At 38.6% G+C, this 24,699-nt stretch overlaps 1 protein-coding gene across 22 annotated transcripts in view; it reads right to left on the bottom strand.

The window, feature by feature from the left end:
- inpp4b (inositol polyphosphate-4-phosphatase type II B) overlaps positions 1-24,699 on the bottom strand; it is a 172,717-nt gene that overhangs the window by 29,040 nt on the left and 118,978 nt on the right. For all 22 annotated transcript variants that reach the window (XM_061678747.1, XM_061678748.1, XM_061678749.1 and 19 more), the window contains 5 exons: positions 22,549-22,615; positions 19,115-19,262; positions 11,615-11,745; positions 6,157-6,261; positions 3,134-3,242 (listed from right to left, as the gene is read on the bottom strand). In XM_061678747.1, the coding sequence (XP_061534731.1) occupies positions 3,134-3,242; positions 6,157-6,261; positions 11,615-11,745; positions 19,115-19,262; positions 22,549-22,615 (560 nt within the window). The remainder of the gene's footprint in view (positions 1-3,133; positions 3,243-6,156; positions 6,262-11,614; positions 11,746-19,114; positions 19,263-22,548; positions 22,616-24,699) is intronic.

Genomic DNA, 24,699 nt, shown 5'->3' with positions numbered 1-24,699 from the left:
AAACCCGTCCATGGCACAAAAAAGGTCGAGGCTGATGCTATAATGATAATACACATAATACAAAATCTAATACCAAACGTTGCCGCGAAAAGCGAAAATCCGTCAGTAATTAACACCCATACTAGAGGATTTATAATAATGATTATTATCATTATTACAATAGATGCTACAAGATGATGAGAAAACGCTATTTTTGTCTAAATTAAATTCCTCAACTCACTTAAGATAGTTCCTTGGCACCAAGATGCCACACGATGGTGGCAAAGGACTACTTTTTCCAAAATAAAGCACCTCAATTCACTTGGACATAGTTCCTTGGCAACAAGATGGCAATGAGGAGTAATATTTTTATTTATTTCAACTGAGCCTTAACGAACAATGGAAGATTAAGGTCCAAATGTAGTCCTTCAAACGACACAATTTCATCTGTTAAAGCGGTGTCCCTAAATATATTTAGCGAGGTGTACAAAAAGCAGAGTCGGACAAGGGTCCATTAGAGCGTAACTGAGGGGGAACAACATTAAGTCGTACTTATGAAGAGGACTGAAAAACGGGGTGCGTCAGAAGGTGGATAAGGTGAAACGCCGGGCTCTCAGCAGCTAGCCTAGCGGAAAATTGGAAAGTTTTTTAAGCTACAGCGAGTCATTAGCTAAGTCAAATATGAAACAAAAAGCTTTATATCCTTGGAGGATTGTGTCTCAAGTCTAATCTCTCCTTTTCACTTCAATGGACGCTACGCTAGGAGATAGGACTGACCATCACGTGTGCGCTTTAGCATAAAGAAGTCTTCATTTTTGTTTAATTTAAAATTATTATTATATATTTTTTTAAAAAGCGCTTTTCTGCATCCATTTTCTTGCAGTCCACTCTTGGTGCTGGTGCAAACTCCACCACTAATTGGATCTGGCATAGACTGTAATGGCTTTGCTATCTATGGGGAGCTTGAGCAGCGGGGACATTTTTTTTAAATCACCCTTCATTTTTTTCTGGTATCATTCAAGTGACCACACAGGGAATGATGGCGACACATGGCTCGCTTCTGCGCCCAAATGGGCCAGGAGCACTCATCTTTCAGGTTTGAGGAAATCACATTGGTGGCCACACCTTAGACAGATTTAGGTTTGGGTCGTGGAGATGCTTTTAAAAAGAACAAATAAACGCTGAGTACAACAGGCTGGCGAAACCTCTTGGGCCCACGATACTGTTTTACTGGTTGCACTCACAGTGGGTTTAATGGGTGCGACTCAAAGTGCAAAGCCTGGAATTCGCCCAAAATGGCTGCTTCAAACAAATACCGTAATTTGTCGTGTATAATGCACATTTTCTTTACCGCCCAAAATTGTCAAAAGTCAATAGTGCGCATTATACATGGGTATAGGAGAAAATGAAAAATACTTTCACATTTTATAAATGTATGCCGCCATCTAGAGGTTTTGAAAAAGCTGTACACTTTCATTCCACTATGCCACCGCCCCCTACAGGTTATGAAAAAGTTATACACTTGTATTCTAGTATGCCACCTAGAGGTTATGAAAAAGGTGTAGACTACACTTTCATTCCAATATGACAGGGGTATATATGACTGCATATATGTACAATTGTGCTCATAAGTTTACATACCCTGGCAGAATTTGTGAAATATTTTCTTAATTTTTATTTATTTATTGATTTTTTAAATACGACTGATGATTGAGGTGGCACGGTGTCCGACTGGTTAGAGCGTCAGCCTCACAGTTCTGAGGACCTGGGTTCAATCCCCGGCCCCGCCTGTGTGGAGTTTGCATGTTCTCCCCGTGCCTGCGTGGGTTTCCTCCCACATCCCAAAAACATGCATTAATTGGAGACTCTCAATTGCCTGTAGGTGTGACTGTGAGTGCGAATGGTTTGTTTGTATGTGCCCTGCGATTGGCTGGCAACCAGTTCAGGCTGTACCCCACCTCCTGCCCGATGATAGCTGGGATAGGCTCCAGCACGCCCGCGACCCTTGTGAGGAGAAGCGGCTCAGAAAATGGATGGATGGATGGATGGATGGATGGACTGATGACTGAACAACAACCATCATTAATTTCTTTATGGTTATGTTTTGTTTAATGATAATGCTTTTCTGAAATGCTTGACAGTTTAATGTGAAACTCATTAAAATAAAATTAAATGTGTTTCGCATGGTCCTTCATGTATTCTTAAAATAATTGTACACATCTTACAAATTCTGCCTGGGTAATCAAACATTGGAGCACAACTGTGTTTTCTCATTTACTAAATAAAAGTGGGCCTGTGAATTTCAAAATAAGAGCAAGTAAATAAAAAGTATTATGTGTTCAAATAAAGTGCTTAACTTCAGAATAAATCTTTGAAAAAACTAACAAAATACAGATTATACTTCATGTTTTGATCATATGGGTCGAAGCAAAATCATGCATTGTAAAAATTTATTATTTTTACTTATTTTGAACCCATGTGGTGATATCCTTTACACATTTTTTATTGTGCATCCTGTCATGACAGACACCCAACTTAATGTCAAGGAGTCACCATGAAAAACCGGGTAATCTTTTTTTGTTCCCGTTCTTGTAAGCTTTATAAGACTCTCATCAGGGCCCAGCATTGATCAACTTTTTGTGAACAAAGAACTTTGTTAGTGCATTGGACTCCCCTATGCTTGTCACTTGTGGTCAAAAGTGAGATTTCTACATGTTGTTTTACATTAAATTTGTTGGTCCCTTTTTGTACTTCTATAACGAACAAGGTAATGTTAAAAAAAGACGTGTGACATTTATTACCCCTCCAATTACAAACGAAATGAACTAAAGTTATACCCCGCATATTCGTGTTACATTTGCTTAAAAAGCCAGCAATTTCTGTTTTTGGTGCTCTTTCGGAAACACGGAATACTTTAAACGTTTAAATGTGTTCAAAGTGGGTGGAGGGATAAAACTATATATATATATGAAAAAAAAAGAATAGTCTCTCTGTACTGCGTATGTGCATCTATCGTGGGTGGGTCGGGGAGGTATCCTCTGCGATGAACAGGGGTTAAAATTGATCTCAAGGGTGAAATTTTGTTTTGAAAGTTAAAATTGAAGAAGGAAAAAAAAAAATCTGAATAATCCATGCATCCGCAGGCTGGCCTTACCTTTTCTTCTCAGCTTCGTATCTGCTGAGGAGACGCTGCAGACCGCCGCTCTTGAAGCCCTGGAAGTGTGCAGCGGGTGCACCCGCCGTGACAATGTCGTACGACGCGTCTGCAAAAGATAGAGTGACACAGAGTCAAGTGCGTTCTTCTTCGTGCGCATAAACTGTATAGAGAATTGTTTGCGACAAAAAGTGCTCATTAATATGCCAGGCGACTGCTTCGGGAACTTCTCGCCCACTTGTCATGACAACAAATATTCCCCTTAAGTGCTATGACATTAGTTGCATGTGTTGCAGGGTTGAAGAGTGGAGTCACCGAGATCACAGTTATTTTCATATGGTATAAAGTGAGCCCCCACATATTCTTGGTTTGGCTTTAGCCAGTTTGCCTATTCACAGATTTTTCTGTCGAACCTATGCTTCGTTATTCGCTGAAAAACCCGCCTAATTTGTCTCTGTCTATTATTGTGTGTAAATGCCAAAAGGTGAGATAATAACTAGAACTGTTTATATTAAATGCCAGTGCGCATGTTTGTTTGCCAGTGTGTGATGTCATGTGAGTTTGTGCTAGCGTGTTATTTAGGAGAGTATGTTACATACTATTATTGATAAGCCTCCTGAGAAGGTGGTTTGTGTTGAACAATTTAACGTCTTAAGATTTATGTGACATGGGTTTATGATTGCGTACATGCTAGATGCATGGTGTTAATGCTTAGTTGGTTATTCTTTGTCTATGTTGTTTCAGACTACAGGAAATCATAAAAACATTTGAACTTCTGGAGACTTTTTTTTATGGTCCTCTTTGTTTTATGTGCATTACTGCATCTTGTGACTTTGTGACAAACACAAACCCCTTTTGGGGGTTGTCAATTACTCGTGGACTTTTGGTAATTGTAGCAAGCCTTTGTCCCTTCTCTCACTCCCTCAAATGGACAGTGCATTTTGTGGTTCTGCGGTAAAATGTTTCCCATTTCTGGCAAAAAATAATCTCAAATGAGAATGTGTTTTATCGCAACTCTTGGTGTTTTTTTCCCCAGTGTTTATGACAGTATTATAGAAAATTTCACAACCACTGATACGGCTCTGTGACTAGAAGACCCTGACCTTTATTCTCGTTGCCAAGAAAACCATAGTAGTTTGAGACGTGTGGTTTTGTGGGGCACTCTGTGACTTTGCTCCAACCCACTTCCATTAATCATCCCTGTGAGTCGGGACCGCGTGGCACTTGATACCCATCACACTTCTTTTCATGACTGCCTCCCCTATGGGCTTTCCAGAAGTCCGACACGCTGTTAATTAGGTTCTCCCACAGAAAAGAAAGTACAGCGAAGTGCAATCAGGACACAATGACACCGTCTGTGCTCGTTTGTGTCCTCCGACGTCGTTTGTGTCCCCCGAAAATCTGACACCTAAGGACACTTTTGTTTTCTTAAAGTCATTTTTGAACAGACTGTATCATTAAAAAAAAAAAAAAAAAAAAAAACACTGACCGCCTATTCTCACAAAAATATTGAATACTGGTAAACCTCTGATATCTTCAGATTTAGAAACAATTTTCCAACCAAAAATCAAAAAATGAAAATAAAAATAATCCAATCCAAGTTTAAACTGTCATACACATTTCTAAGTAACGTTTCAGCAACAAAATCCCCCAAATATGTGGGAAAATGTGTTATAGTCTTGGGACATGGGAAGTCTGGCATTTTGGTTTGAAGCAGCCATTTTAAGGTCAATTCCTTGTCTGAGTTCTACCAAATTTGAACTCTGTATGCTGCTACAAAGACCAAGACACATGCGGGTATGAGAAGCTTGTCATTTTGTTGTTAGGCTAGTTATTAGCATTAGCAATCCTAGTCTATAGACGGTGGGAATGCCTTCTTCTTCTCGCTTTGTTTTGACAGACGACAACAGTAATAAAAGCTCACAACTGATAATTGCCGTGCTTACAGTACATGGATGAGAAAATATTTTTTATTTTTAGATGTATTAATCTTTACATATTGTATAAAGTATTCCATTCTATCTATTATTGCACTCAGCACTTTTCCTGATTCATCAGTGCAACAACTAGGCCAACTCGCATTTCCAAGATGGCCATGTCCATGAGACCAGGCTTCATCTCCTGTAAAAACATCCCAGAAAATGTGGTTCAGAGATTGATCGAAGACTCACAAAGTAGTGCTTTGGCTTGGTTGCCAGTGCATCTGCATGTTAGTATAAGTGAATGTTAATTATCACCTTTCATGAAATATTGATAGATTCGACAGATGTTTTGGAATATGTTTAAATCTGAGGAAAATCATAATTTCTGAAAAAAAAACAAGGATCCAGAAGAAGTAATCATTGCCAGACAAATCACCAAGCTATAAATCCCCCATATTTTATTGTAGCTATAAAACTTTAAATCACTCTCCGACAAAATGACAAAAATTGAGTAAGCCTTCTCTAGTTCTCAGTGGCTCAATTATTATTATATATTATGAGGATTTGTGGGTTAAATGTTTAGCATTTTCTATACTCCAAATCTCAACAAATTGATGGCAAAATTTACATTCTGTAGGGGTCTACTTCGTTTTTTTAAAATTTGGTAGACATGTCTTTCATGAGTAGACCCACAAAAAGGTGTCAAGAACTAAGTCGGCCATTTTAGGATCAGTTTGGAATTTCCAGGCTTCCTTTAAAGACAAATTTGTCATCGAGATTTTGTCTGATTGCAACCAAATTGACCCATGTACAGTGCACTCAACAGATGGGCCACGGTAAACTGCGGAGAATTTCAGTTTAGGTTATTGAATATGGGCGACGCTTAGTTTGTTGACTTGCCATAAAACTCAAAACACTAATAACTCCACAAGCTAGGGCATGGGCATAAAAAGCGCCTTCCGACAGACACCGCCCGCTGGTTTTGTTCCGAGGTTAGCGCTCTCAATTAAAAGCGGCGGAGCGAAGTGAGGTGATGCTTTTGAAGCAGCTGGAAAGTCAATAAAGCAACTAATAAATAAACATGAGCGAGGCTGGACCGACCTGTCTTTCTGGGGCACGTCACCCTCATCCTCTGAGTGTGCAGGTTGATTGGGAGGAATTCCAGGGATTTCTGGGCTTTGCAGCAACTTGGCTTGAAGGACGGGCCTGAAAAACACACAAATACACACACAGTGCTAAGTCACAAGGCCAGATAACACACAACATCAGTACTGTCCAAGGCTCTCTCCGCATTCCAGCAGGAATTTCGGATATAGAGATTTAACAGTATAAAAATTGCATAACCTTGTTAACGTGATCAAAATTATCGTTATCAGTAGAATATATTGTTCAAAGAAATACGTCAGGGATTTGCTAACGGGAGTGGCACAAGTCAAAACACAAGTCGGTATACTTGCACAATCTAATGAGAGCTAAAACCCAAAATAAATACATTAGCTAAAAAAGAAATTATAGATTAAATGTAAAATATGCAAATATTAGAAATACACAAATGTTAGAAATAAACAAACATTAGCATTTCTTATAAAATATGACAAAAATAGACAAATTTGAAAATAAAATACAAAGTATGACAAGTAGTAGAAAATTAAGTAGAAAAATGTTACATGAAAAACATACATATTTAACCAAAAATGCATAAATACTAGATCAAAAACTAAAGAAGAACAAAATTATTAGAAGGGAATGATACATTAATGTATTAGAAATTAAAAATACAAATTAGATGAAAAATATGAAAAGCCAAGGAAAAATATAAAAAAATTCTAAAGTACCAAAACACTGTGAAAAATAAAAACATTTTACACGAAAATAACATCTGACAATAAAAAACAAATATTTAAAAAAAGGAAAATATTAGGAAAAAATACAAAATTATTTGACAAAGATAGATATTAAAGAACAAAAACAATTGAAGAATTAGGAAAAAACCTTACCAAAAATGTATTTTGACGAGAAATATGATTGTTTTGGAGCAAAATACAAATCTGTTAGTAAAAAAACAAAATTAAATAATATAACAAAAAACGGGAGCGTTGTACTATGTTGTTGCTGGGACGCAGCCGAACCAAAACGGTTACTTTTCACTCTGAAAATGCCGCCTGAGTCAGCACATTTGCATACGACGCTTTAATAAAAGGCCAATGCTAATGGTGGGGCCAAGTGCAGAGCGCAGACGAAGCTGCTGATGAAGCTGCTGACTCGCCGAGCTCGGATGACTTAGCCACATCAAGGTCCATCTGCCGGCCCAGGTGTGCAGACAGCAGGGCCCAATGCAAACGCAGGCTGACATCTGGCCTACACTTAATTATTTTATGTCATTTCCTTGCTCTTTTCTTGCTCTGATTGGGTCCCCCTCTGAGATTGGGTAGTGTGTGTGTGTGTGTGTGTGTGTGTGTGTGTGTGTGTGTGTGTGTGTGAGTGTGTGTGTGTGGGAGGGGGGGAGCGTGCGTGGGAGGGGAGGAGCGACTTGTAAGTGACGGTTGACAGGCATTTTCTTCTTCTTCGTCGTCGTCTTCTTCACTCTCCTGCTGTGCTGCATGTGTGAACACATCTGACTTTGTAGAACACGGGGGCAAAAAAATAAATATAAAGAGCTTACCTCATATAACATGTCCACACGATTGTACTTCAGTTCAAGACAGAAATAATTATTCAATTCATTCAGTGTTTGATGAATCATGTGGAACTGGTTCATTAAAAAAATAGGAGGGATCATGATTATAGTAAAGAAAAAAAAGCAATACCGATAAAAAAAGAAAAAAAAGACTAGTATACTGTACAATACTACCAATCTTGATGATAATACGTAAAATGAAAGTTAATAATAAGAATAGATAATAAATTACAAAAAATCTATTTACAATAAATAATGACAAATAATAACACTAATAATATATTTTTAAAAAATTACAATTATGGTTTTAAAGTTATAATACATACAGCACATATTAGGGGTGTAATGATTCATCTACTACATCATATCGATTTATATTCCAATGATCCAACCACATTGATCTGTGCTTGCGGACGACATAACGATCTTAGATCGTTTTAAAAGGCAATCAATCGATTTAATCGATACTAGGAAAAAGCACATTGAATTTAAGTGCGGCATACTTTATATAGATGTGTGTGTTTTATTTAGCACTTTTAAGGATAGAGATGCTAAATGTCGCTAGATTAAGTTAAATTGACGTGATCGTCACACCCAGGCAGACAATAAAACATTGCATGGTGGATGGCAGATGAGAAGCCCGCGAGAGAGAAATGACCAAACCAGTACCAAGATAAAAATCATTTACATTTTGTTCCACCATTAATGTGATCTATAACCTGTACAGCTGAAGAGAGAGAGGAAGTAAAAATAACAACTAGGATAATGTGGGTGCACAAGTGTGCACACCCTCTTATAACTAGGGATGTGGAAATGTTCAGAATTAACCAATCACGCAAAAGGTACATGAGAGTCAGCACACACTCGCCACCATTTAAAGGGCCTCTAATTATGGTTTTCTTCTGGTGATGAGAGCTGTGCTTACCTTTGGAATTATGGTCAAAAAGGTCAACCTTGGTTTCATTGGACCATAACCCATTATCCCACGTGTTAGGGAGATTTTGTTATTATTGGTGGAAAACGTTTTGACATTATTTATCTTGGTCTCATTTTTTTACACAACAAAAACAAGCATTTGAACAGGGGTGTAAAGATTTTTTTCATATCAAATGCACATAAAAATTGTTCTACTCATTTGAAATGTGGATAAGGTCTCATATTTGAGCAGTTGTTTTTATCATTGCGCTAATCATCTTATTGCCTCTGCTGATTTTCTTATGTTGACTCCACTTTGCATGTAATCACATTAGCTATCAATAATTAATATGCTGCCCACCCACGTGTGTTGTCTAGCAACATCGCCATCATCGCATTCGCTTCACAGCGGACTAGATCACAACGCAGAGGCTCGTCCGCCTACCTCAGACAGATGTGGGCCACACATGCGACCTCTGTCAGGAAGTACAGAAGAACGACGCCGCAACGCCTTTGCCCGCGAGTGCCTTCGTCGGAGCCCTGGGCGCACATTAGCAGTCTTCATTGCTCATCAGCAGAGGGATGAAAGAAAAAAAAAAAAGCAGTGGAATCTAATATGTCATTAAGGGGGACGAGAGTGGAATAAAAGTTATTGGTATTCATGCCAATTCCCATCAAGAGTTCATCATTTTTACTTTTTCTTTTTTTTAAGAGGGGGCTTATGCCTGTGAGAAAATGTTGCTTTGGTTTTATGACTTTTAATTGAGCCACTGAGAACTACAGGGGGCTAACAAATTTGTTGTCATTTTTAACAAAGTTTTTTTTGGAAGTTAAGTGCAGAAATAGTAACTACTGGTCAAGATCAAGGTTTAGTTCCAATTTTGTCATGGGGTGGGTGGGGGGGGGGGCACTATTGCACTCAGCACTTCTCCTGATTCATCAGTGCAACACTGGCCCAACATCCAAGGAACTGAGCTTCAGAGATTGATCCAAGACTCAGAAAGTAAGTAGTGCTTTAGCTTGCGTGCCAGTGGATCTACATTTTAGGATAAGTGAATGTTATTTACCACCTTTCTATAAAATCTTGATAGATTTGACGGATGTTTCAACTTAAGACCACTATTGCACTAAATTTTAATGCCACTTTGTTTCCTTTCTTTCAGGCAACCTAAATGATACTGCCCGAGATCCAACCTATGAACCCGAAGATGATGTCAGAACCACAGTTGTGGATAAAAGTGTCTTTATATCTCAATGCCAAAATATGAGGAAAATCAAATCCAGAAAAAAAAATCCAGAAAAAAAGTAATCATTGCCATATTAATTGCCAATTAATTGCCATATTAATGGCCAATTAATTGCCATATTAATTGCCAAGATATAAACCACAAGATCGCATTGCAGTGATATTTAAATGACAATTTAAAGCACCCTCCTGCAAAATGACAAAAGAACTGAGTTAGCCCACCCTAGTTCTGAGTCGCTCAATTTTCATTTTATTTTTGTTGTTTGGACTTGACATTTTTTTTAATTAGGAAAAGTGTATTTACTACGATTATTTCCTGAGTTTAAAATGAAAGATATTTTGAAAGGATGAAAATGAACATTTTTGCTATGTTTTGATATTTTTGTTATGGCTATTTTATTTTCTATATTTTCTGAATTATATTTTTTGGTGTATTTTAATATATATATTTTTTAGCACAAGCACACCACCATTGCTAACTGATAAATGATTTTAAATGGTGATCGATTTTTGGTCTCGTCCATAGTTTGTATGATACTAATAGTTTGTATGATACTAAACCAAGGGAAAAGAAACCAACCAACTATCCATCAAACCCAAGCTAAAACAACAAAAACAAACCCAAAACTATTTCAACCAAAGAAGCTAAACTGACTATAACTAAACCAACCAAAGAAACAAAACTAACCAAAATGTAACCACCCATAGACACTAAACAAACCAAAGAAACTAAACAAACCCAAGCTAAACCAACCCCCCGCAAAATAATCCAACCAAAGGAACTAAACCAACCAAAGAAACCAAACCAACTAAAACTGAACCAACCTAAAATAAAACAACCAAAGAAACTAACTCAACCCAAACTACACCGACCACAACTTTACCAACCAAAGAAACGCAACCAAGAAAAGGAACTAAACCTACAGAAAAACTAAACCAACCAGAGGAACCGAAATAAAAACTAAAACAAACAGAGAACGCAAACCAACCTAAGAAACTAAACTAACAAAATAACTAAACCATGTGTTTTCATTGTTTTCATTGTTTCACAGCACACTTTTGGCAGTGATTGCAGGAGCTTCCAGAAAATCCATCCATCCATCCATCCATCCATTTTCAGTACCGCTTATCCTCTTGTTTTAATGACGTGGACATACAAGGTTTTCATCAGAGACATCAATGTCTGTACATTGGATAGTCCACTTTGCTACCAAGAGTGATTAGTTCCAGAGACAGAAAGGACAATTTCCCCACTGGTTAATTGGTAAGCTCCGTAGCGGTCCTTGGTGAGCGTAGCACTGCTGCCTATAAGCTGTGTAGCTGTGCCGGAGGAGCGCCGCTGCATTTCAATGAGAGCACACATACTTCCAAGGACAAATGACGATAAGAGCAGCAAAAGTTAATTTACATATACTGGAGAAAATCTCATACGAAGACATCCGAGGAAGAGGACGCTCCGGAGCCAAGGACAGGCCGCGCATTTTGGCTGCCTTTGAAAGGATTGTCGCTATCAGAATCAGAATCAGAATCAGAATCATCTTTATTTGCCAAGTATGTCCAAAACACACAAGGAATTTGCCTCCGGTAGTTGGAGCCGCTCTAGTACAACAGACAGTCAATTTACAGAACACTTTGGAGACATAAAGACATTGACAAAAAAACAATCGGCCTTTGTGCCTGAGTGATGCGAACGACAACAAAAACATACAAATAATTCTTACCAGTAATTTTCTCCATTTCAGCAAGCGTCTCCTGGTAGGAGCTGATGATGTCGCCGTATCGTGTTATCACCTCCTTCCGTAAGTTGTCCCAGTGTGGAGAAAGTTCCCCCAGCTCCTTCAGATCCTGCACCCTGCAGAAAAACACACATTTGCAATGAACCCCGCATGGTTACTCTCTGTTGGTGTTCCATGTCTGTGCAATCATTAAACAGAACCTGCAGAAAAAGAAAAACACAGTGGAATACGCCAAAAGTGGAGTTCCAGCAAACTTTTCAGTAAAAATGTGACTAAAAGTACAAACTGAACTTGGAGATCATATAACCATATGCTTAACATTTTTTAATCACGGAATCTCCATGTACCTACGGCAGGCGTCCCTAATGTTACCATATATACTGTTGTCATATGACAGTGAATTTATCCCCTTAATTCCCTGCAAACTAAACCAACTAAAGAAACTAAACCAACAATACACCTAAAACCAACAATAGCTAAATATTCCCCAAAATAAAAAAACTCAACAAACCAAAGAAACTAAGCCAACTAAAGATGCTATATCAAGCAAAACTAAACCCACCCAGAAAAGCCTTAACAACAAACGAAATGAAACCAACTAAAGAAACCAAACCAACCAAAACTAGACCAATCAAAACTAAACCAACCGATAATTAAACCAACCAAATATACATTAAACACACTAACGAAATTAGACAAACTAAAATTAAACCAACCAAAACTAAAATAACCAAACAAAATAAACTAGCCAAAAAACGAAACCAACCAAACAAGCGAAACTAAACCTACCCGAAAAACCCTAAACAACAAAGTAATGAAACCAACCAAAGAAACAACCAACGATAGACACACACACACACACACACACTTAACTTGAAATACTAATCCAACTACAAATAAAATGTAACCAATTAAACAAAATAGACAACCAAAGACACTAAACCAACTAAAGAAAAAAAACACCAAAACTAAACCGAACAAAGAAATTACACCAGCTAAAGAAACTGGACTAAACAGAATAAAACAGACCAAAGAAACCCAGTCCACCAAAACAAAACAAAACAGAAATAAATCAACCAAACAAACCCAGATTTGAACCCACAACCTCTGAACTAAGGCGGATGTGGTAGCCACTGTGCAGGAATTAAACCAACCAAAGACACCCAATAAAGCAAAAGTAAACTAACCAAAACTAAATTATCCAAAGAAACTAGACAAACCAAAAACTAAGTAGACCAAAGAAACTCAACTAACTGATAAACAGAAACTAGCCAAGAATCTAAACAAGCAAAGAAGTAACTGTATATCAACTAAAGACTCTACATCAACCAAAACTAAACCAACCAAACAAACTAAAGCACTACCTCTTCAAGAAACGTGTGTGTATGCGTGCGTGTGCGTGTGTGTGTGTGCGACAGCGGACGCCCTCTTTCAAGGCTTTGTCATTATTTGCGCGGAAAAGCACACAACCCGCAAATTATCATCATTAATATTGCAGCGATATGACAATAGTAAGGGCCTTGAAGGGGGTCCAAATTAAATCAGCCAAAACAACAAGTTGTACAACAATAATATGCTCTCATGACAATGAGCCCAATTTTCTGTAATTATGCTTCATAAACGTTGAATGCTCTGTGTGCATCTTCAAATGAAAGGCTACGTGTGTTTGCTTGAGAAAAACGGCCCTATTTCAGTAGCGTACCTTATTTCTATACGATTTATGATTTATATGATGTTTATACGCAGAGGGCCCTGCTGGATGTACTGCTCAGATCCTTATCAACTATGAATGGTGTGGGTTTTCCTAAAACTAAACCAACCACAGTAGTCTGATGTCATTCTGCATTATAAGAGAGGGACATCTGCTCGGGGTGATAAGGCCGAGGGACGGCACGGAGCGAGGCGGGTTATCAGCCTGTTTAATCAGAGTGCTATTGTCTGAGGAGGGCCAAGGTGTGCAGAGATGAACAATATGCATGTGAGAAAGCTGACATTATCAATTTGATCTGCTGATTGGATGCCATTTATTGAGTAGACGATACACCTCCAAATGAATGTGGGTTGTTTTGGTCAGAAGTTAGAGCAACTTCAGGTGTAGCCCTTTTTCGTAACGCTGCCGGTCCTCCATGTTAACATGGATATTTGAATCGTCAGCCGTCAATGACAGTGAATGACTTTTAAGGGGAAGGGAACCATGCAGTTTAAAACTATGAATTTTGCATGATAAAATAAAATAATCCAACCCCCCACCCTAAAAATAATAATTAGCCTACACTTTTTAAAATCTGAAATAGCTTCGTTTTATGGAGTAAAAAAAAGAAAAAACATCTCAAACTGTGGAGATTCCGAAACATGATTTTTGATGGACGGTGATATTCTATTACATTTACTTTACATTAAATTACAAAGTTTTTTTTAAACATTTGAAAAATACTCCTAATAATGACTATCTTTTAAATCAAATCATCTAGTGAATGTCCAATAAAATGTAAAGTAAAAGAAATTCCATCCATCCATTCTCAACACCACTTATCCTGTTTAGGGTCACGGGGCGCTGGAGTCTATCCCAGCCGACTTCGGGCGAAAGGTGGACTACACCCTGAACTGGTCGCCAGTCAGTTGCAGGGCACATATAGACATGGACAACCATTCACACTCATATTCACACCGTCACTGTAGTAAAATAAATTACTTTATTACTTTGTTTCTTGTTATAAGTGTGTTGGTTTAATATTGTTTTTTTTGGGCAAAACAAAATTTCCAATGAAAATCCTTTTAAAAAAATAAAGAAAATAAATTAAAAATAAATAAATAAATAAATAAAAAAACTTTTATTATTTAATTATTGTTATTATTTTATTATTTTATTATTTTATTATTTTATGAACTTTTATTATGAACTTTTATTATGAACTTTTATTTTCCAATTCAGATCCCCTTTCAATGTGTTTCAATGTGTATGCTGACTTCCATTTAACATGAGTTTGAATGTGATTGTTTACTTTACTTGCCCTCTCAAAATGATTTTAGGTTGTTATTTTTTTCAACTGAGCTGTACAGATTGTAGGCCACATTAATGGTGGAAAAAGTTTTGAAATCTATCTTTGTTTCATTTTTTAGATCACAAAAACCTGGCATTTAAAGAAGGGTGTGTAGACTTTTTATGCTAGTATGCTGGCATGTTTATCGACAATTTTCTCAGGTAAAAATGTTGAATATTCAAGGATTTCACAATCCTGCAACAGTTTTTTTGTTTTTATTCAAAATACAAACGATTAATTTAGTTGATTTAAAAAAAAGTTGATTTTAAAGTTTAAAGTAAAGTCATTTTTATGTCATGTTATTACACAATATTACTTTAAAAGACCTTCCCCTGCGTAACTTTGTTAAAGTGTCCGCACCCATAAATGTTTATATTTCTTTGCCAATCACCAAATGGCTTTTGCTGCTCATTCCACATCATTCTCAAAATCGGTGACGATAATCTACTGCAGCGGAGCCCTAAACAGTCTCCTACAGCTTTTATTTATGATATGAAACGTCTGATGAAGGTCACTTGGCTGTAATGGCACCGTAAATTTAAAGGACAGGGCCCCGGACTGCCGCTCGCTGCCGTGCGGCCGCATTTTTTCATGCCGTATTATTGTGCCTGCTCAATTTTAATCACATAGGGGCTTTGTGGGCCCGGTCAATAAATCCAGCACAAAACGAAGAGTGAAATACTGTACACACACTTTCTTAAAAACAACAACAACATAAAATATAAACCAACCACAGAAACTAAACCAGCCAAAGAAACCACACCAACCAAAACTAACCAACCAATGAAACAAAATCAATGAAAACTAAACCAACCAAGAAACTAAACCACCCAAAACCAAATACAGTAAACCAAACAAACTAAACTAAACAAACTACACAAATGAAAACTAAACCAAAAACATGAATTAAAAAAGAAAACAAATAAACTAATTCAACCAAAACTATAAACCAACCAATCTAAACCAACCAAATTTACTAAACAAAATAAACTCCACTACTCAAAGAAACTAATCAAACCAAAGAGCTAAACCAACAAAAGCCAACAAAAGAACATTTCCGTAACAGCTAAAAATAAGGCAAACGTCACAGTCGTGCTCTTGACACGTATTACCGCTCCTTGTTTATTAATAAGTACCCAAGTGTTTTTTAACTGTTTTTTTTTTTTTTAACCATTAACGAGGCAGCTCTTAATGAATGGTGTTTAATTGGCACCCGCAAGCATTCAATATCTCGGAGGGAGGGGGTATGATCTATCTCCACCTCGCTGAAGATGCATGAGAATACGAGGGAGCACATCAAAGCCCGTGTACACAAATAAGGGGGAAACTGTGTATGGTGGTCCTGCTTTGGTAAATGCCACTGTGCTCGCATATGCTGCATTACATTGATAAGGAACTAATAAATATTCAATTATCAACACTAAATGTAGCATGAATGATCTGTGCAGTATGCAATAATCATACTTAATCACTCTTTATTGCTGACAAAATAATGTAAGCCTTCCTCAAAATGGGCTCATATTAGTATGTATAAACAGAAGCATGAATTAATTTTAATACATATTAGTGTTGGTGTAAGAAAGCATGGAATTAAAGCTTTGATCAGGTACCAGTTATAGCATGTTGCTGGATAAGAATTTAGTACAGTAAATTTGTATGAAGCACAATGTATAGTAACGGCCACAAACATACTCTATACAAAAATGGCCAAAATGTTGTGACATAGGTCTCAAAGTTGGCTGACATACTGCGACACACTCCAAAAAAATATAAAATCGCCAACAATGCAACATACTCCACAAACATGGACAATATACTACAACCCCAATTCCAATGAAGTTGGGACGTTGTGTTAAACATAAATAAAAACAGAATACAATGATTTACAAATCATGCTCAACCTATATTTAATTGAATACACTACAAAGACAAGATGACAAGCTGTTCAAACTGATAAACTTTATTGTTTTTAGCAAATAATCATTAACTTAGAATTTTATGGCTGCAACAAGTTCCAAAAACGCTGGGACAGCGTCATGTTTACCACTGTGTTACATCACCTTTTCTTTTAACAACATTCAATAAACGTTTGGGAACTGAAGACACTAATTGTTGAAGCTTTGTAGGTGGATTTTTTTCACATTCTTGCTTGATGTACAGCTTCAGCTGTTCAACAATCCGGGGTGTCCGTTGTCGTATTTTATGTTTCATAATGCTCCACACATGCATGGGAGACAGGTCTGGACTGCATGCAGGCTAGTCTAGTACACGCACTCTTTTACTACAAAGCCACAATGTTGTAACACGTGCAGAATGTGGTTTGGCATTGTCTTGCTGAAATAACAGGGGCGTCCATGAAAAAGACGTTGCTTGGACGGCAGCATATGTTTCTCCAAAACCTGTATGTACCTTTCAGCATTAATGGTGCCTTCACAGATGTGTAAGTTACCCATGCCATTGGCACTAACACAGCCCCATACCATCACAGTTTGTATTTACTGACATTGGTTTTCTGAAGTGTTCCTGAGCCCATGTGGTAATATCCTCTACATATTAATGTCGGTTTTTGATGCAGTGCTGCCTGAGGGATCAAAGGTCACGGGCATTTAATGTTGGTTTTCGGCCTTGCCGCTTACATGCAGTGATTTCTCCAGATTCTCTGAACCTTTTGATGACATTATGGACCGTAAATGATGAAATCCCTTGCAATTGTACGTTGAGGAACATTGTCCTTAAACTGCTCGACTATTTTCTCATACACTTGTTAACAAAGAGGTGAACCTCGCCCCATATTTGCTTGTGAATGACTGAGCAATTCAGGGAAGCTCCTTTTATACCCAATCATGTTCCCAATTAGCCTGTTCACCTGTGCGATGTTCCAAATAGGTGTTTGATGGGAATTCCTCAACTTTCTCAGTCTTTTTCGCCACCTGTCCCAGATTTTGTAGAACGTGTTACAGCCATAAAATTCTAAGTTAATGATTATTTGCTAAAACCAATCAAGTTTATCAGTTTGAACATTAAATATATTGTCTTTGTAGTGTATTCAATTAAATATAGGTTGAACATGATTTGCAAATCATTGTATTCTGTTTTTATTTACGTTTAAAACAACGTCTCAACTTCATTGGAATTGGGGTTGTACAACACATGTCTCAAAATGGCCGACATGCTCCATCCTTCTCCATAAACATGACGACAATAAACATTGTCGAGAAATTTCCTTGATTTGTACATTTTGACACACTTTCATTCCCACATTTCTGGAAAAAAAAGCACAACACTTTTCGGGAATTTCTGTGATTCAACTGTCAGATCTGATAAATGTTATTTAAATGTTGAGCCACAGCAAAAGACTGGATTGTAATCATAAACATATTGTAACCCTATTCATTAATGGGGAAGACAGCACATTTTGATACAGCAGCATCTCTATATAAACTTTAACGGTATGCATTTTTTTGCTGGAGTAAACAAGTACCCTACAGTGAGCACCAAAAATGGACATTGGACTTGTTTTTTGGGACTTGCAATACACAACAAAACACATGAAAAGAAAATGAGTTTTGTGAATACTTTGAATACTAATATTTGATTTCTCTTTGCTCCTCACTGTCTCTGTCCTAAAAGGAGTAATAATGTTAATGGACTAGTTTGTCCCCCCCCCCCCTCCCCCACTCCTCCTCACACGTCAAAAACTAACTTCTCTCATTTCAATTCAAACAGAGAACAGTGTTACAGTTCAGGTGTGTGAATGATGGTTTTTGTCTGCGTTGTGACAATCACCGATGTGTGCATGTTTCAGCATGTACGGGTGTCCTTGAGCGTGCAATACAAATCAACCTGCCCCCCTTCTGTCACGATTATCAACCGAATGTCTGCAACGGAGTTTTCATCTTTCTTATTATGACATGAGCAGAAGGAATTGGAACATTGTGCATGTGTCTGTGTGTTATGGATGAAGTGAGGTTGCCAAGGACGACAGGACACTGGAGGAATGATCCGTTGTGACTAACCCTATTCAAGCCTGAAGAAGGAGACTTGTGTGGTCTTGACCTGTCCTCACAGTCATACTGGACAAGACTTGAATTTGTGCCTCTGTTCTTGATATGTGTCGGAACATGCTTATTATGAAGGGAACATTGCGTGAACTGAAAAACAACACTGAATGGCTGTGACCTTTGATCTCTCAGCCGACACTGAAAAACACACACCGACTGAAATTGATGATGGTTTTACATGAGTACTGTTTTCACTCGTACAATCGTCTGTACATTGAACTTTCTTCCTGTTTATATCCATTTATATATTATATATTATATCCAATAAGAGAAGACGTCGACACCACATGGTTTTGTTGTGATGCATTTTGGTGAGCTTGGACTTTTAGAAACCAAACAAGTTATTAGTAAATCAGGAAAAAAGGTCAATTGACATGTCTTACCTGCTCATGTCCTCTTGCATGTAGAGCGAGAGCAGTTGCTTCGGAATGCTGAAGGACAATGTGCACTCCTCCATTTGCTCACGCACCAGCATCCACTTGCTGTCCACTGTTTGGAACCTGTACACTTTGCATACCGGGTTGGTGAACACTGTTGAAACCAGAGGGAGGCATAAAAATCAGACACAAGAGATGAAAACGACAAAAAAGAAAGCATTGCTAAAGCACACTAAATCCTACAAAATCAAAGGATGGATTCAATTTGATGATCAATAGCTGTGTCCTCCGCAGAAAAGCTGTCATTCATCTTATTCTTCTTTTGTAGTGAGAAAGAGAAACATTGTCCTTACTGCGTCCTTATCCATTTTAATTCCCTTTTGGTACTGCATGTAATACGGCGCATGTAGACTGACCAATGACTAGTGAGTGCCATAATCATCCAACTAGTTGCACTAATGATTGATATTTAGATTGACTAATGACAAGTCGGTGAATAAGTAAGTAAGTACATTTTATTTTTATTCTAAAAAAGATGACTCAGTTGTCCCAGTGAGCACTAATTGGTAGATTGACCTTTTGACTAGCGAGCGTGGTGCATGTAAAAAATGACATGACAAGATAAAAGACAAAAAGCACTGTTGGCACACTAAATCCTTCAAAGTCAAATTCAGAATGAAGGAAAAATTCAATTGATGATCAATAGCTGTTTCTTGTGCAGATAAGCTGTCATTCATCTTCTACTTTTGTAGTCCGAGAGCGAAACCTTGTCCTTACTTCCTCGATTTCCATTTTAATTACATATTTATTGTGCAACAGTCGAGTCATTTTGAAACTGCAAGCCGCCCAACTTTCTCCCCATTAAGCCAATTTCCATTCCCGCACATCTTCCGCACTTTTCCACCGATTGGCTCAAAAAGCTGCAGTGCAAATGTCGACGACGTAGAGGAGCCCTAATGCTCTTATCTGCACGCTAGCAGCAGGAGGCGAGGAAGTGGCGCGCCTTGAAACGCTTTTTACCGCTGCTTTCAGCGTCCCACTGCTGCATTCAGACAGCGAGTCAGTCAATAAGTCGGCCACTGTGAAATGTTGTGCTGACAACTGGCATTGAAACATGCACGGCCGCCCTAAGTGGGAGGTACGCTGCTTTAGGCTGCTGCCTGACAAAATACCCCACGCTACGGTACTGTGGCTGACTGCGAGAAGATTTTATGTATTCATGCAAATTTGTATCAAAATTGGGCTCTAAAAATAGGTAACCCTTGCTGATTGTCTTTTAGACCATCCAATGACTAGTGAGGAATGCAACCAACCAATCAGTGCTACTCTAGTTAATGATTGACATGTAAATGGACTAATGGAGAGTGAGTGATTTCACTGACCAGTCAATAATATTGTATGTAATGACTAGTGCTACCAATGTACAAGTGGGAATTCGGATTCACTCGCGACTTCGCTAGAAAAAACTAATCCAGAATCATAATTTTTCCCTTTGAATGAAAATGAAACAGTACATATTTTATTATTACAAGAGCTGAAATGCTTTGTTTACTTCCGCCGCCATTTTGTCCCCCGAGACAGTCTCTGTGGAACGAGGCGTCCTATTGCCGTGGGGAGCTGCTCGAACGTTCATGACAGACTGCGACCGTGGCAGATGAATTGGATAAAGTTGTGCAAGATTTATTCAATGCATCGTGGCAGATGAATGAGAAGAGCTAGCAAGTTACAGCTACCTAGAGGCTAACTAGCTGGGAGTTGAGGCCGATGTTCACGTCCAGCCAGCATGGATTTACACATTTTACGGCACCAAAATGGCGCAAAATGGACAACAGCCACGATGTGGAGAGAGATATTGGTTAAAGTAAGCCATTTCAAAGTAAAAGGAAGTGTTTTGGCAACAGTTTTTTTCCGGAGGGAAAAGCATTTGCTCGAAGACGCAAGTCAAAATGCGTCAGCGTACTCTCTTTCAGGTGTTGTGATAAAATCTGTGATCCAAAAAAAAACTGACCAGGACTTAACCAGGGGCTATATATAGTTTTAAAATAATCAAATTGGCTTTTTTATTTATACGTCTTAATTTCGGAATAGTACAAGGAATAATTGATATATAATAATTGATTGTGATTCGCTAGTCATTCGCTACTGTCAGTGCGAATAGCGATCAGGTATTTATACGGCGAGTCCGAGCTCTAGTAATGACTGATATGTAATTTGATCCAAGATGAGTGAGTGACCTAACCAGCCAATCGGGTGTTAATGCATGTAATGACTGATATGTAGCTTGACACATAAAGAGCAACACCCACTACCACCGATTGTTGGATTATGTTCCTCACTATTCATTGATCAATCGATATGTCAATCATTACATGCAGTACCCGATTGGTCACTTTTGGTTGGTCACTCTACATTAATCATTATATACAGCACCAAGAATTATTGTTCGCACCAGTTTAGCTTTTTACAATAGTTCATGTTTAAGCCCCTGCACATAAAGCTTTGATTATTTTATATTATTTTTGACATCCCTCTTAATCAAAATGTCTTCATGTTGCTATTAATTCAATTAGCATTGAGGTGGCCTTTCAAAACCCTTCAGGTTATTGGCTTTGGGGCCAAAGTATCCACTTTCATCATTTACTATTCCATTAAATGGCTGTTTTGGGCCAGAAGTGACATTTAGCAAGTAGTGAAAGCTGCTCCATCATCAGTGAGGAAGTGAAATAAGAAGCACTTTCACTCCATAAGGTCGCAACCCCCAACTGTGTCAAAACTTCAAGCGCCGTTGTCACGACATCGCCGTGTTTTTTGTTGTTGTTTTTTTTCAGTGATTCAGAGCACATGCACAGCCCGTCGTGGTAACCAGATTGTGTGGTGTGATGCAATTTAGTCTTCCACTTTTATTACCTGTCGAAATGAACGTGAAGAGAGGGAGTGAGGGGGAATTGGGGATAGCGGGGTTACGCTGCCAAACCGCATGTCTCCAGAAGTCATTTTCTTAAGAGGTGAGAGGAAGAGAAACTGCTGTGCAGCGACAACGGGGGAAGTTCACCAGGTAATCTACTTCTGTGACGGAGGTTCAAGTTACCAGGTGTTGGTCTTCCCTTTACGTTTAGTCATTTGTGTTCTCTCCCTCAATATATTGGTTGGTTAATCCTCATGGCAATCATAAAAGCGCACTACCACTGATTGGTCAGTTAAACCACTCATCCACTGGTCAATCAGGATGTCAGTTATTACACGCAGTAACAATGATTGACCGGTTACGTCTCACTAGTCATTTACAAATCATTGGACACCAGTACCAGCGATTGGTTGGTTACATCAGATAATCAGTGGTACTGTGTGCTATAATTGAATAGTAGACTCCACAATACCAATAGCTTTTGCTACTGAATGTATATTTATGAATGTTTGATGGTGTGAACGGGCTTGAGTACCTGGTCCTGTCAGGAGGTGGTCTCTGTCCACACAGCTGTGCGATGCAGACTCGCACACTAAGGGACACTGCAAAGAACACGAAAATACAATTAACATGACTAACATGTACATTTTATTTATAAAAATAAGGTTCGATTTAAAGCAAACACACAGAAAGATTGTGGCTGTCACCGTTCAGCCTCACACAGAAGCATCCAGAAGAGTCCTTGCTGTGCAATCTCCGAACCCGCCCGCTGTGGCCTCGCTGATTGCCCCATGCCCCGGCTGTACATTGCGGCCACCACGGCAGGAGCCATGATCAACTCCCCATTGTCGCTGCCCTCTTCACTTGAAACGACTAACAAAGTAAGCAATCCTGGCCAAGTCAGAAGGGGCAGAGCCACATTCAAGATGCTTCACACTTTTACACACTTCACACATCCAGTCCTGGCTTTCCGCGATTACCTTTCACACAGCTACTGTTCTCTGACACTACTTTCTAGTACCGATGTGACAAGAGTCCTAAAAATGACAGGTCTGCCAAAATGCTGAGGCTGGTTTCAATGGTCACTTCAACCTGAGTACAATACAACAAGAATTTAGAAAATTGGATGATGGGTTCTGGAGAAATACATTTTTTTGTATCAGCAAAAATTGCCTTTTAGAGGAAAGTTTGTGTGATCTCGCCTATGGAAAATCTGGTCAAAAAAATGCTTTCAGATACCAGTATCTGCGGTCCTAAATGATGCGCTGGTATAATAGTTTTTTTTTTGTACAAGACCCTCTCTAAGGTTCAAGAGTGAGACAATTTTGAATCTGAGCACATACAATTATAAATAAATATACATTTCCTCCAGATGCTATCCATACCTATCTTGACAGAGCTTTATGTTTGTGATGCTCGTGTACAGGGTTGATGCATTAAGTCTGGTCTCCTCTTCACACAAATAGTGACAAGCGGCCATTTTTCTTGCCGCATGAGTCATTGAACAAGGTTAGACAGGCAAAGCTGTCACAGGAAAAGAAGCATAATGTTGGCCAGGCCTCATCTATCAGCTCCGGCAGTCAGACACGTGCTAGAGCGCTCGTGGCGTACGATAACGCTAAGCAACATTTCAGCGGGAAGAGGTCTCAGAAGAGGATCGAGTTGAGGAGGAAAGGCCCAGGGGGGCCACAGCTATAAAAGAGCTCCCCAACCCCCGCCCCAATAATTGTCAGCATGTGTTTGATGGGCTCGTGATCAAAAGGTGATCAGAAGCTCTTTTTTTTTTTTTTTTATTCCGATGAGGGACACACACATAAACGTCCCTCCCTTCATCTTCTGCAGCAGAAACAACACACTAAAGGAGAAATTTGCAAACCCACACTGACCCACACATAGGGTGACCAGACATGTTCACTTTCTGAGTCATTACAAAAAGCTTCCAGCAGGGATTTGAGAGGTGTCATTATATCAGTTGGCATTTTTCAATAATTAAATTCCACTGAAAAACAAATCGCATTAAATCTGCAAGCAGGAACGAACAAGCCCTCGCACCCTCTTTTTCATGGTGCATCGTCAAAATGACCATCAAACTTTGACACTATGGGACAGCGAAGGCAAAAATGCTTGGCAATGTGGCATCGCCCATCTGTCTAGGATGGAGCTCATTCGGAGAAATTTCCGAGTAGGGGTTTGTCAAAGTACGAGCCCTGAAATTAACCCAAAATGTCTGTTTCAAATCAAAATGGCATCATGCATGGGTCCTTGAGACTTTATCGTCTGTACCGTTCTGATGGTTTGAATTTAGTAGCAATTGGATAAAATCTCAAGGACAATTTCTCCTCAAGGACCCCTGGGTATGGCCAAAGGGACCCTAAAATATACGGTTTAAACCAAAATGGCTGACTTCCTGTGTCTTTTCAGGTATGGCTTCTTAAATTTTTTTTTAGCATCTACTCATGATAGACACAACTATCAAGTTTCATGTTACTAAGTAAAACTAGCTCTGTAGAAAATTAATTATTCAAGTTTTTGTGTTTTACGACAAGTCATAAAAATTCACTGCCATGCTCCCCAAACACCAAATGAGGAAAATCATCATCTGTAACCCCTGACGAGATAGGACCAAAGTCACACACACTTATATCTGTCTATTATATGTAGTTCAAATGTTTTAGCAATTGGACAA

This window comes from Phycodurus eques, chromosome 6, assembly GCF_024500275.1.
Source record: "Phycodurus eques isolate BA_2022a chromosome 6, UOR_Pequ_1.1, whole genome shotgun sequence".
NCBI classification, from domain to species: Eukaryota; Metazoa; Chordata; class Actinopteri; order Syngnathiformes; family Syngnathidae; genus Phycodurus; species Phycodurus eques.
The sequence above is the reverse complement of the archived record's forward strand: the minus strand, read 5'-3'. Positions and strand labels throughout refer to the sequence as shown.